Here is a 14,652-nt window from a genome sequence, read left to right as displayed (position 1 = left end):
TTACTGCAGAATAGCAGGTATAAACTGAGACTCTCTGAGCAAACTAGAACATAAGGTTAGCCTAACTATAATACATGTAGTATAGTGTTTGCTGTTTTAATTGAGAATATCCAGTCTGCTGTAGGATAAAAGAAGCAAAAGGCATAGATAAAACTTATATATTAAATATACATACTGGATAGACAAGTAGCTTGGGAAACACATCCAGAACTCATAAGGTATACTTAGAATAGAGAGTAACTTAGTAAGCTACAGACATGTTATAAAATACAGTTCTACTGAACATCAATAACAAGAATGGAACAAATAAGACTGTCACTTAGAAAAATATAAAAAGACCATAAATTTTGAATATTCATAAAGCCCAGATCATATTACCTCCAGATTGTTATTGACTCTAAATCTGTCTCATTTAGTAACATCCATTATGGCATCATTATGGCCATAATGAGTTCTCTGCTTGAAAAACTCAGACATAAGCCTTCGTAGCTCACCAGGTTAAATCAGTGAGCTGCAGCAGTGCTCAGTGTCTGAGTCCCAGCATCTCTCCAATAGAGTAAGCCTTGTGCTACTACCTCTACCTCTAGGCACCTTCCAACTATTGAGCTTCCTTGCATATCTGGTCTTTGTAACCACACCATCAGCAGAAATAGCTGATGTGACAGAAAGTGAATCATGATACTGCAACATGGCATAAAACAAAATTAAGGAAGTGTGGTTCTTCCACCTCATGGATTTCTATCCTAATTGTGTAAACCTACCCCCATCTGCATCCTTGCCTCTGGCTAGAAAATAAATAAACCACATGATTCTAGAATTATGGCACCTTGGTCGCTTAGCCTTTCAGTTTCCTAGCTTCTATTAGAGCTTACTCAGTATGGTAGGCTATTGTTGCATCTATATAAATCCCCATATGGTGGCACATATCTTCAAAATCCCATTAATGTATTTACTCATTCAACAATTGTGAGTACCTTCTACACAGCGTGCTCAATTCTGGGTGTTTGGGATATAAAGATGAAAGATATATCCTCTGTTCTTAAACAGAGTCCAAGGAGAAAAACAGATGAGTAAACAGACTAGGTATGATAGTGTTGTATATCCCAACCTCCAGAGACCGAGAAAGACTTCCCAGAGGAAGTGACACAGAGAACATAGAACAGAATAAAACAGAGAGAAGAGAGAAGAATAGAATCACTAACACTGACTGCTTACTGCAAGTGATAGTATTTTCCAAGTAATTGATGTGAATTAACTCATGTAATACTCACAACAATCCTATGAGTTATGATTGTTATTATTTCTATTTGAAAAATGAGGGAACCAAAGCATAGTGAGGTCACACATCTTTCAAATGAGTCATGATTGGACACCCAGCATTGTGGACCAAGCATCCATCTTCTTAATCACTAAATTACACTGCTTCACACCCCAAGTGCCAAGAACTAAAAGATGACTGGAAGTTAGAATGGCAACAAAAGAGAGGAAAGGGCATGGTGGTGAGAGAACACAACCAACAAAAGTGGAGTCTGAACACAGTGTAGGCACCAGGAACTGTACAATATGATCCTGTTAAAGTGGGAAGGCCTAGTCAATGAGAGGGTTTTAAGTTATGCTTAGTTTTAAAGCTCTTACCTTATTGTCTCCTTTGCTATATTGCTCTATAACTCAAAGTCTATATCACAATCTTGTTAATGGAAAGAAAAGTAAATACATTTCATATGATTAAAAACAAAAACCAAAGCACGACTTGAAATTTTCAATTAATAATAATATTCTTCTAATTTACATCAACATCTTACAAAAATTCCAAATGGAGGATTCTCTGAACTACAACAAAATCTTAAGTGGCCTTCACAGTTAATCGAAAGTAGACTTCTATCCATGAGTTACCTAAACATTTCTAACTTGTTTAAATTGCACATATGTAATGATTATATATAAATTCATGGATATGTACATATGTGTATGTATGTCAATTAAAGATGGGAGGAATGTAATAATAGGTTTCACACAAGTATCTTTTCAGTAATACTATGTTGCTATAGCTGTTTCTTTAAGACGACAAAGAATTTGAGAAATAAAATATAGGTAAGAAATAATCAACAAAATAGGCCATTCAAATAATTCTGCTAGGTTATCTTCCCATTAGACATAATTATATTATTTAATATAAATGAAAGGAAATTTATAAACATTAGATGGACAGAATGATATATTTTTTTCTTTCAGATGTGAAACTATGGAAATACATTACATTTATAAGAAGTTTCCAATAAAATTGAGAAATCTATATGTTTTTGAATTCCTGATATTTTTAAATTATGAAAGTATTAATGTATTTACTAGCTGGCAGAAATAAAGATGAATATAAATATTTCTATGTCTAAAAAATCTGTTGCAAATAATGTTGACTTACTTTTTCATATTTCAAGGCTAGTTTCAATAAATGTATCACTCATGACAAATATTTTGGCCATAGCATAATTTTTGAATTCTAAAATGACTTTTTTAAAGTCTTAACTTTGTTTTTGCTATAGATTATTTGAAAATATATTTATATTCATCTAGTTACTGATTCAAAAATATCCCAGTGTTTCTCTACTTATAAGGTATTACAACATTCCTCGAATTAAATACTTTAAACTTATTTATTTATGTATTTAGTTGTTTTTTGAAGTGGGGTCTTACTCTGTTGCCCAGGCTAGACTGCAGTGGCACAATAAGCTCACTGCAACCTCAAACTCCTGGGCTCAAAAGCAGACTCTTGAGTACCTGGGACAGCAGGGATGCACCACCACACCCAGTTATTTTTTTCCTTTATAAAGACCGGGTCTCACTATGTTACCTAGGCTGGTTTCAAACTTCTGGCCTCAAGTGTTCTTCCCTCCTTGACCTCCCAAAGTGTTAAGATTACAGGCATAAGCCATCATGCCCAGCTAAGTGTATTGCAGTCTTCCAACTTGTGTTCACTCCAACACGACTTTAGCCTGATGATTTACAATTAACCAATGATCAAAAAAAAAAAAGTATAATAATTTCAAAATGGAGGAAAAATCACTAAATGTAGTCATATTTCCTCATTTCTATCAGATAAAACTCACAAGCCTAATCCTCTACTACTTGCGCTCCTTACAAATATGGCATTTATGAAAGGTCATTGAGTCAGTAATTTATCAGTGAGAATCAAAACCAATCATTTTCTCATCCACTTAGTTCATGCTCTGTGATCACCCTATTACATCTGTATGAACTTTCTGTGCATTAGCATTAGCAGAGGCTGCCCGAGGGGCAAAGCGTAAGAAAAGTATGGAACTTCACTTCAGTTTACCAATTGTATCAACCCATGTCTTGATCACTCTCAACGGCTTACATTTTTTCCTTCTCTAAAGGTAAGTGCATCCTCAGCATCCCTCCTTGTCCCTTCCCTGCTTGGGCAATCTCATCAACCCCAATCAACGTCTTTATCAGCTCTGTCAGAAATTGCCAACTTTTATCGCTAATGATCACTTTTCTCTTGACAAAGATTCACATTTTCAGAATCTAACTCAATGTATCTAAGACCAACTTCAACATTATTTTTTTCCTGAAAAGGCAATGCTCCCACCTGACATCCTAATTTTGTGAATGGTACCACCCAGTCACCTCAGCATCTTTGATTCTTCCCTCGACCTCACCTCTTACATCCAATTAGTAGCCCAGTAGTGCTATCTGTGCATCTCTCACATCATTCCTCTTCTTTCCATCCCCATTGCTATCTCCCCAGTTCAGACACTCATTACTTTTCACCCTATGGCAATACCCTAACTGAGCTGTCTACTTTTAAGTCCCACTCCATCCTAACTTTTCCCACACAATCCTAGCAGGTTCTAAACTGCAACTCTAATTAGGAACTTCCAAAGAATCCCCACTACAGACAAAATTATGTACAGAGTCTCACCCTGACATTTAAGACCCCCTTATAAGATAGCTACAAACTGCCTTTCAAACTTCGTATCTCACTATTTCTTTCCCCATGTTCTTGTTGTTGGTTAAATTAGACTATTTGACATTTCATAAAAATGTCATAATTCTCTCCAACTGTAATTTTATTCACATAACTCAGTTCTCTGGAACACCTTCCTCTACTACCTCTCATCCATGCTTGCAAATTATCCTAGGGATTTTTTCCTTGAGAGTTAATTAAAATACTATCTTATCTAAAAGAGCTTTATCAATCCTCCTTTCTCCTTTATCCCCATCTCATACCAGGAATGTTGTTTCCTTCTTCTGTAAAATATGACAGCATTTAACTGACACCATATTCCACCAAATCATAGAGTTGACCGCATACTTGGTTTACCTATTCTTTCTCTTGCCAGCAATAGATTGCAAAGTCCTTGAGGAAAGGGACAACCTTACAAAGGGTACCATAGATGTTATAGGCACAAGAAATATATGAATTAAATTACTGTCTCTCCCAAATGTTTATAATCAATGTTCAGTTACCCAAGCTATGAACCCCTGAATGTGCCCAAAATATAAAGCCAGTATTTTCAAAAATTATTTTGCTTTTCCCCAATCCATACAGCTATATTAACAAGTCAATAAATGAATTTATTAAACATTTTTCATGGATTTCCCATTATATATCTCTGTTTTGATTATTATAAAACAGAAAGTTAAAAAAAGGGAGGAACAGTAGTAGGGAACACTTACTAGGTCTCAGGAACCACATGATTTACCATTTCACAACATCACTACAATGTATGTATTTTTATATCACACTTTATAGATGTAGTAACAAAGATTTTAAGAATGTAAGTTCCTGGACTTGGGTAAGACAGTTAGTGAACAGTAAAGCTGAGACTGAAACAAATCTGACTTTAAAGCCCATTTACTGCAATTCCATACCAGTAGCATCTTTGCAGCAGTAAAAATAAACTAGCGAAGAAGAATTAAAGATATGCCTAATAACAAGGAAAAAGAAATACCCCTTAAGCAGTAAGAATTAGAAAAAAAATCATCAATTTAATTAATTGTATATATGAAAGAAAAAATAAGTTAGAACACCTGGCCAAATTTCTGCATTTCTGTACTGGAGACTTATATAAATGGGAAATGCAGATTCTAAGAACAGGAGCATAAGGCGGTCTACAAAAGTCTGATGTTTTACGGACATCGTCTGACTTGCCCTTTCTTTTCACCTGAATTTTGTGTTAAGACTTCTATAAATATAATGTAAGTTTTCTCTTTGTATCTGGGATACACTTCAGATCTCTATTACACCACACATTGTTTTAGGTAAGGGGATGGAGAAGAAAAAGGAAGATATTTCCTAGTAATGACTTATTCTGAGAAGTATCTGCCATTGTATAAAATTTGTTCCTTTGAAACACACATATAATACTTTGAGCATGGCAGATGCTCAATAGTTTAAGGAGACAATTTAAAGCACATTCTTAATTAAATTTAAAACCAAAACGTTTTGAGCACTAAATGTCAAAGTTCAGCACCTATTTTCTAGTTATTAATATTCTTGGTAAAAAAATCAGTAGTCAAAAGTATAATTTCTGTAGGTATTTTGAAAAGCTACTCACATGGCTTTTAAAGAAGGAATATAAATTGTAATTTACACCAATAGAAAAAAGAGACTGAGCTTATCATATTATTCTGGAAATACTTGAAGGTCAAGCTCGCACATTTATTTTCAATTGGATAACTCCTTCTGGTATTTACACCATTTAGGGGAAAAACAGGGTCTTAAAGAAGTTCTTTGAAATTATCTTTAGGGCTACCAAACATTTAAAAAAAAAATCTCAATAACTGACCTATTTCCCTAGAGGCCTATTACCTTTCTTCCCACATAAAATCATAAGATGACCCTAGCTGCACAAAAGAATTCTGAACAGTGATGTACAAAGAATGTATTATGCATATCAATTAGACTCTAAGTCTTGTCTAAAATGGCAAACCTCACTGAAAGACATAAATAAATGTGAACCGGGGCTTTTACCTGAAATAATATTACAGTGTCATATAGAAGAAGGCAGCTAACATAGCACTCTAAAAGCCACATTATATTATTCTCCTGCAGCAAAGAGATACATCCAAAAGGCTGAACTTGTAAAACAGAGTTTTCCTTTGCTGTAGCAACATTGATCCCTGTTCTTCTGTTAAAATATCTTTCACCTTCATACCTCCCCACAAATTCCTAGACTTCACCTACACGCTTCAGACTACAATGTAGTAACAAAATTAGAACCACATTTTCCAAAAGTTTAGGAGTAAGGGAAGTAAGAACATGAGAACATGCCAGAAGGATTACTCATCATTGTCACATATGCATGCACAAGCACACACACATACACACATACACACACACACGTGCACAATTTTCAGACCAGTCAAATTCAAAATCAGAAGAATAGAAATTGTTTTGTCAGGAATAAGGCTATGGATGAGTGAAAGTGGAGATTCAACACTACAACAAATATTTAAGCTGAGTTGAAGAACAGTTAGGTGGTCTATAGGACGTTCCAGCAAACAAAGGTAATACTTGCCAAAGGTATAGTGGCAAGCATGGTTTGTCTAGTAAATTGACGCAACCTCCACGTGGCTGAAGGATAAGACATGTGGTGATGATGTGATTTGGAGCAAGAGAGAAAAGTGCTTCCTACTAACTTCATACTAGATGTAGGCCTTCTGGCTTACAGGTTTTAAAGCAGCCTACATTTACTTCTTTCTGTTCTTCATTTAGCCCAGTGTGAATGACTTCTCTAGTTAGTGATCTCATAATGTACAAAAGAACTGGCTCCCTCCATTCCCAAATCATGGTGTTATAAGCAACCCAACAAATGAGGTTTTGCCACCCTTTTCCTGCTCGTATCAGTCTATTACATCATCGTATATAAAATTATTTAAGCTTTGCAATTGTGGTCTTGGATCTTCAACTTTGAAAGCACTTCTTTTTTGAGCACAGTTTTCATTTTCAAGAGTCTTAATCAATGCGAACATTAACCATTTCCTCAAGATAAAGCATCACTTTACACTGTCATCAAGGGACATGCTATTTAATAACCAGTTATAATTAGGCAAGAGATTAATCAAGGTTCATTTCTGAGACATTTTCAAAAGACACATGGAGATTACTCTTTGTTATTATTTTACTGAAGTGTGTGCTATGTTACATTATTAATGAGAGCAAATACGACAGAGTAGTCTCCGCTTCTTTCCAAATTTTGCCTTGGAACATTGTACTAAGAACTGAATGAACGTCAAATATATCTAGGCCTGGAAAGACAGCAGAGCTCAAAATTCAGAACCAACCTTGGTTCCACTATATCCCTGCTAGGTATTACTGGGAAGTAGAAGGAAGGATTGAATGAAAATCCTGGCAGAAGCCCTTATGTTTCTGGATATCTTATCACATCTGGGCCAAAAGAAGATGCCTAACAAATAATAATGCTACCTGTTATTTATTTATTTATTTATTTATTTATTTATTTATTTATTTCATTGAGAATCACTTACACTAAACACATAACATTTTTAGTTTAGTTTTTTTTTTTTTCCCCCTCAGATGTATATGTTGTATTTAAGTTATGGGTACTTAAATTTGGGGGCAGAAAGTTGGGTTTCTGTTAAATCAGTAAATGGTTGGTTAACAACATCATCATTCCTTGCCTACATTCTCCATCTCCTCTAGTCTTTCTTTTCTCAGTAAATGGTACAACTCATTCATAATGCAATCTCTCAAGCCAGACACTTGGTTTTCTCCTTTGGGTTTTCCCTCTGTCTTACTCACATGTGCAATGAATATCTAAGTCCTATTATTTGGCTGTTATCATCACTACTGTCACTCACTGCTTGAGTCAGACCCACCAATAGAACAGACTCTCATCTATCTGCATCAATATGATGAACACTCCATTGGTCTTGAAGCCAATTTTGTTAATTCTTCAAATGTGTCATTCCTTGCTTAATTCCTCTAAGATCAACTTATTTTTTTCCTCATTACCATCGGGAAATTTTAAACTCCTCATAATGTTATACCATTATGCTCTTCCTGGCCAGATCTCTGACCACTTCTCCAGATCATTTCTAGACTGATATCTAGAAATTATCCTTGGGACTTCTGTGCTCCAATCATCCTGAAGTAGGCCCTTGTGTTGCTGTTCCCTCTACTCAGAATAGTATCTTTCTTCTTCCATATCTGTGCTTGGCGAACTACTACTTGTCTGTCAGGTTGCAGTTTAGAGACCACTTTATATTCAGGGACACCTTCTCTAACCTGCCAGCAGATAATCCCCTTACATGCTCCACAGGACTTTACGCTCACCCCTATAATAGGTATTCCTAGTATTGCCTCTGTTACACAATTGCTACTGTGTGGGCTCTGGGCCAGGGAATGGCTAGTGACATGAGTAATTATGTAAGGGATATTTACCTAACGCAATGGGGATTAAATTTCCTTTCTTAGAAATCTGTACTAAGAGGCAAGAAGGATAGTACCAGTTGGTTGTTGGTGCTCTGGCGGGGAGGAGTGGTGTGCAATTCATGTTGACAGTGACTTGTAATGACAATGAACAGATAAAGCTGTTGGAAAGATTGAGAAAAGCAGAAGAAAAATTGGTTTCACAGGAAAAAAAAAATCCCTGGATGTTATTTCCTGGTATCTAAGGTTTAGTACTCAAGGGTCCTTAGAATTCTGTAACTATGACATATTCTTAAAACATTATTCCTGCATTTAGTACCCCCCTCAGACAGACAGACACACACACACATACTCACACACAAACACACACAGAGGTTTATAGAAGCCTTCCCATCTATAAATATTAAAACCCAGGTATGAAGGAAAAAGTTTTTTTTTTTTGTTTTTTAAGATTATAGTAGAGTTTGATGTAATTCTCCAAATGGACCGATCAAATATACAACCCTCTTGTGGAAGCATTTTTGGCTCTTGCAAAAGATGAACTTTAAAATGAGCCCAGAGTAGAGTTTTTCAGACGTTTTGTCAGGCCTGAAATGCTTTAGCTGTTTTCCTAGAGAAAACTTGTACTGGCTTGGCATCACTGTCTGTGTGGCTTATAGGAACATTATTTGTAGATCTTCTCAATGAACTTTTAATGCAGCTGCATGCAGATAAAAAATAAACCAAGAAATATGCTGATTGAAAAAACGCATTAACATTCCTGTAGCTTCTAGGGAAAGCCTTGATATCTAGTCATTAAGTAGGAAATCTACCCTTAGACTTCCTTCTGCTTTAACATACTAAAAAGAAACTTAGGAGAACTATTTTTAAAAATTCTTCAGGCTTTGCTGTTTTACCAAGATGTCCTAATTTGTATGAATCCAAATACTCATTAACTCTCAAGTGCTATTAGCTATCAAGAGTCAAACGAATTCAAAGCGGGGAAAAAAAAAAACAAAGTTTAATTTCAAGCCAATAAGGGCATTTTGTTATGTTGTTGTTATGGCTGCTTTCATTGGATTTGTACTTGCCTGTTTGGCTACCTACAGAACGAACAGAGGTTAATATACTTTTAAGTAATATCAATTTTTTTTTCAAATCAAAGATTGCAGTAATATCAGCCTTTATTATTTTATTTATTTTTGAGCTTTATATTCTTAAAGTATCTTGTTTCTATAACAGACTTGTTTTTGTTTCGTGAAGGTGGAGGAGGGGAGGAACGGTAAGAACTTGAATTCACTGACATTTTCTTGTTCGAATTCCTCCATGTCTTTTCAATTTAAAGAGCTCGAGATAATGTGATATCTCTTACTTCAATTTCATTTTTAATACCTGTCCAAGCATTCCAGCTGTATGTACTGTCTTCTATATTAGGAAAGATTATGCCCCTATAATATTTACTTATTCTTCTTTATTCTTTCTACAGGGAATATTCTAAGATGACCTTTATTTTCTGTCTCCTTGATAAAATTACTTTCACACAAAAGCAACTTTCAAAAAGTATCAACTCATCACAACAGATTAACACAATTCTGTAAGCGCCTTTTAAATCACAAGATGTTAACCTCAGTCTCCATTAAACATATCACATAAAATCGGCTTGTACTCTCGTTTTTCATCTCTGTCCAAAACAGAATATAATACAGCTTTTCCATTTGTAAATTGATTTAAAAATGTGATTTAAAACCCATCACTGCACTGTAACTTGCCACATACATGGCAAAAACTAAAATCTAGTGATATAGAACAATCTTATTAAGCTATAAAAATTGGAGAATATTTAAATTCAGTATAACGTTCTTAGAAACAATGATTCTAATTGATATTCTGAATTTTTGTCAGAAGACAGAGTTTCCAGCAGCTGTGTGCGTGTGTTTACATTAGTTGCTGATTTAAATATTTATAGAATTCATATAAATTAAATATTATTTCTGTATTTCTTCTTAATACTAGAAATTCTGTATAGGCATTGGAGTTAATTAACTAATATTCATTATATATTATTGTTTTACAATATAAAACATAAGACAAAGTTATGATGAAATCTTTGTGACTGCTGAAGCACATTCTGGGAATAATGAAAGTGCACCCAATTTAGAAAACTTCAAGTTTGAAAAGGTAATACAAACAAAACAGGGAAAAATAAGAAGTTCTTAAGGAATGTTTACTATCTATTGTCCTTGAATTTTCAGAACACACTGGAGTCCATTCTACAGGCTTCTATGGAATTGCATGGACTCATCCACCACTTTGCTGCCTGTCGTCATCTCTGCTGCTACTAAACCACCACTACAAGGAAGAAAGGCCAATCTGAATGGAGAGATTTGAGGCTGCTGATTGAACGATGTGACTTTGGAGACAGAGCCACTGTGAATGCAAAGTTACACATGCTCTTACTCTGCCTCATGGTCACAGTAATTGAAGAACTACATTTAACTCTCACGGGTCTCTCACATCGCAAATGGATTAATGATGCACTTTCCTTAGGTCCTAACAAACAAAGTATTCCAATTTATTTTACCAGATAGCTCTTTAATGGGGCTTAGAAGATAAACTCAGCTAATACTGTGATATTTCATGTTCTTTTGCTAGTATTACTTATATGTGTATCCCTCTCACGACATTTTTGGGTCAGAAGAGTGACTGTGTTTCAGGAAAGATTTGATATTCATAGTTCCCCCAGCCAAATGCTTCCCAGCTTTTTTCTTTTTCACAAAGAAAGTTACAAATACTATATTCTCTGGAGGAAATGACAGAAATAAGAGTACCTATATGGAGTTTTGCGAGAAAAATAAAAATGACAGTGCCTAAATATTATGTAAATAAAAAATAATATGTAAAGTGTTCGGGAATACGACCTAACGTTCCTCACTGGAGCTTTCGGGGCTGGATGCCACTTGCTATACTTTCCGGCTGCAGAGGCAATATTATAGAAAGAACGTTCCGTATTTTCATAAGAAAATTAGGTTGTTTCAGTAACTATAACTTTTCTACCAAGTTTTACGCTTTAAATGACTAATACGCAATTCCTAACCAAGACGTCTTAATCATAATATTTTCAAAATCTTGATAGTTTTCATTGGTGAAAATTTTTTCAAACAAGCAGATGATCAGACATGTTAAAACTTACGGAGCCTTTCAAATTTTACAAGAGTTGAAAGTGTCACTAAAAGTAATTTTAAATTTCCTGTGATAATGCAAAAATACTTCAAACCCAATCAAATATTTTAAATCAAACATTTCAAAATAACGATGAAGCTCTAATGCAGAACAGGCATGCATTGTTAAAACTGGCCAGGATATCACTAAGTGGTAATATCAGCCACAAAAGTGAATGCAGACAGTAAACTTACAAGAAGACACAGTTGGGGGCACTTCCTGGGGCTGAGCCTCTCAGGAGCCCCTGCCCAGCCACCCCCAGCCCTCTCTCCCCACCGCTGGCCGCACCTTGGGCTGCAATCTGTGCTCCTTGGGCACCTGGACCACGAACTCCTCTGGTAGCTCCACGGGGCCCTTGTCCACGATGAGCGGCGGTGCGCTCTGCAGCTGGCTGCTGAAGTAGATGTCTGGGTGGAAGAGCGCCTCCTGGGCTGCGCTCAGCGTGTCGCAATGGAGCAGCAAGGGCTGGATGTCGTTCACTGTGCTTGCCACCTGCGGGGACCGCAGGGCGCACCATCAGACCCCTGCTCACCTCAGTCCCACCTCAGGGGAGCCCTGGTGGAGGCTATTTCCAAGGCTGCTCTCTGCCGCAGGCTATAGGCCCAAGATTCCAGCCACCCCAGGCCCTACTCAGACAACCCTACAGCTGAGAGGACTACCTCCGGGCCCCTAGTATAATGCTATCCTAGTTAAACACTATCTTAATTAAGCTAAAAAAAACCCTCATCCAAATCTCTAATAATGATTAGAAAATTAGACATAATTATTGAAAGCACAGTAAGCTACCTGAAAAAATATAAATATTATTTTTATTTTTATAGATTCACAGCACTCTAATGTAAATTAAGGACACTAATATCTACGTAAGTGTAAATAAGAATAATGGTTCCTAAACTCAATTTTCACACAAAATGTTTGATAAGGTAATTGGTAAAGAAAGTCCCAGAGAGGTGTTTTTCCTTTATTTGTTTTGTTTGAAGTATGGTTACACTTATATGGATTTTTTTATACTTATTTATATGTTTTCAGGTCATTTAACTACCATTTTTGGAGAGATACTGTATTAAGATCTGTGGTGGACATTAAGGTGAAAAGGATATACACACATTTTTTACCATTTAAATACACAGTGATTTTACTGACAAATGGTACATATTACATAAATGAGTAAATATGAAAGACCAAGACAATAATGAAAAAAAGGTATACATGATTTTTAAAAATAATTCAGAAAACACTCATACATTTTATGCTTTGAAAATAGAGATATTTAAATATAGGATTTTTTTTTCTGATAAATTGACACACGAGATACATATTTCCCTACACTGTTTGCAACTAGTTTAATAAATAGGAAAGATAATGAAAATATGTCTGCCAACAGAAAGGATAAATTTTACAAAGAAAAAGATTTTGCTTCACACACGTATTTTTTAACATGTTATAACATGCATGTATAAAAACACAATAATGTTATGTGGCTAACATTAAACAGGAGAGAAACTAAGAAAATCAATAATGCAAGAGAATTTTATGATCATCTTTCTAATACTAGAAATTTATACAGTGGTGCCATAATTTCTTGCTATACAAAATATTTGCAAATCAGGAGTGTAAAATATATCCCTCCCAAAACACATAAAATAATACAACTTTTATAGAAAAAAATCATATTAAGAAATATGTTAAACAATGTATCTATAATGGAAAACTTTAACATATAAGTGTGAGACATTGTCCCAAAACAACATTTTTATTTGAATTTATTACAATGTATCATTACTAAAATATCTAGGCAAACATAATCTGAATGCCATTTTTATAGCCTGTGTAAATGAAAAAGGTGACAAAGAAGAAAATAAGTTTCAAGACCAAAAAGCTGTGAAAATCAACATCTCTAAGTAATTGCCTTCATTGATGTTTCGCTCTAGTGGCATCATTTCTGATCTTTTGGCTCCTAAGATATCCCTCTCTTCATTGCCTAAAATGACAATATGACTAATATAAAAATATTTTTACATGAATATATACAGGCGTGTTTTCTCTAACATCTTTATTACTACTCTATGGAAGAAAATTAGCCAAAGGTTATCAAAATAGGTTATCCTATAAACTTCTGTTATTCAAAAATTGAAAGATTTTATCCTCAGCCAAGTTAAAATATAAGCACATCTAGAGTGGGGGAGAATGTGCTTATTTGTTCATTCATTCAACAAATATTTATTGAGCTCCCATTACATGTTGGGTCCTATTCTAGATGCTGGAGAATTTGGTGAAGAAAACAGACCACAAAGCTACTTTAATGAATCATACATAATTATGATTATGAGATTAGAAAACACACAAATAAACATGAGAGAAAATATACCATATAAGTATGAGAAATCTATGAAAAATTTAAATAGAGTAATATGTAAAGACTACTTCATTTAGGTTTTTGTGAAATACTTGGATATGGAGATAAAATATAAATTGGGATTTTAGTGAGATTTAAAGTCACTAATCATACAACATTCAGTTGTATGACTGTAAGTTGACAGCCAAAGAACTTCCAGGATACAGGAAAGGCCTCCTGGCTAGAACGCCCTTGGTGTGTTTGAGAAAAAACACAACGGCTGGGTATAGTGGTCAAGGTGAAGAATAGTCTGGAAGGCAGAAAGGCAAACAGCACCCAGATCATGAGCTTTTTAAGCCAGGGTAAAAAGCTTAGTTTTAAGACAATCTGTTTAGGATAATTATTAAAACTCTGGGGAAGAAAGGGTAGCATAGGACAGGGAGGTGGGAATAGGGATTTCTTCTGAACTAGAGAGCAAATATTTCTAGAAAAGGTCCATTTCTAGAGTAGGCAAAGAATGACAATTGATTTAAAAATGAAAAAACAATGGAATCAAGCATCAACTAAACAGTATAATAGTGTCTGTATCTAAATGAAAAAAATCTAAGAATAAAGAAAACATAAAGACACATGTCAATAGAACTAGGAAGCAAACTCTTAGGGATCTAAAAAGAGTAGTTTGGCTTGAGGAGTAAAATGATTT

General features: G+C 35.0%; 1 protein-coding gene across 50 annotated transcripts in view; it reads right to left on the bottom strand.

Moving 5' to 3' along the window:
• ADGRL3 (adhesion G protein-coupled receptor L3) overlaps window positions 1-14,652 on the bottom strand; it is an 873,550-nt gene that overhangs the window by 549,160 nt on the left and 309,738 nt on the right. For 34 of the 50 annotated variants that reach the window (XM_050789802.1, XM_050789801.1, XM_050789811.1 and 31 more), the window contains exon 4: window positions 11,903-12,106. The exons of the other annotated variants lie outside the window; for them this stretch is intronic. In XM_050789802.1, coding sequence (XP_050645759.1) covers window positions 11,903-12,106 — 204 coding nt within the window. The remainder of the gene's footprint in view (window positions 1-11,902; window positions 12,107-14,652) is intronic. 50 annotated transcript variants of the gene reach the window in all.

Source organism: Macaca thibetana, chromosome 5 (assembly GCF_024542745.1).
Source record: "Macaca thibetana thibetana isolate TM-01 chromosome 5, ASM2454274v1, whole genome shotgun sequence".
NCBI classification, from domain to species: domain Eukaryota; kingdom Metazoa; phylum Chordata; class Mammalia; order Primates; family Cercopithecidae; genus Macaca; species Macaca thibetana.
This window is presented reverse-complemented; position numbering and strand designations above follow the sequence as displayed.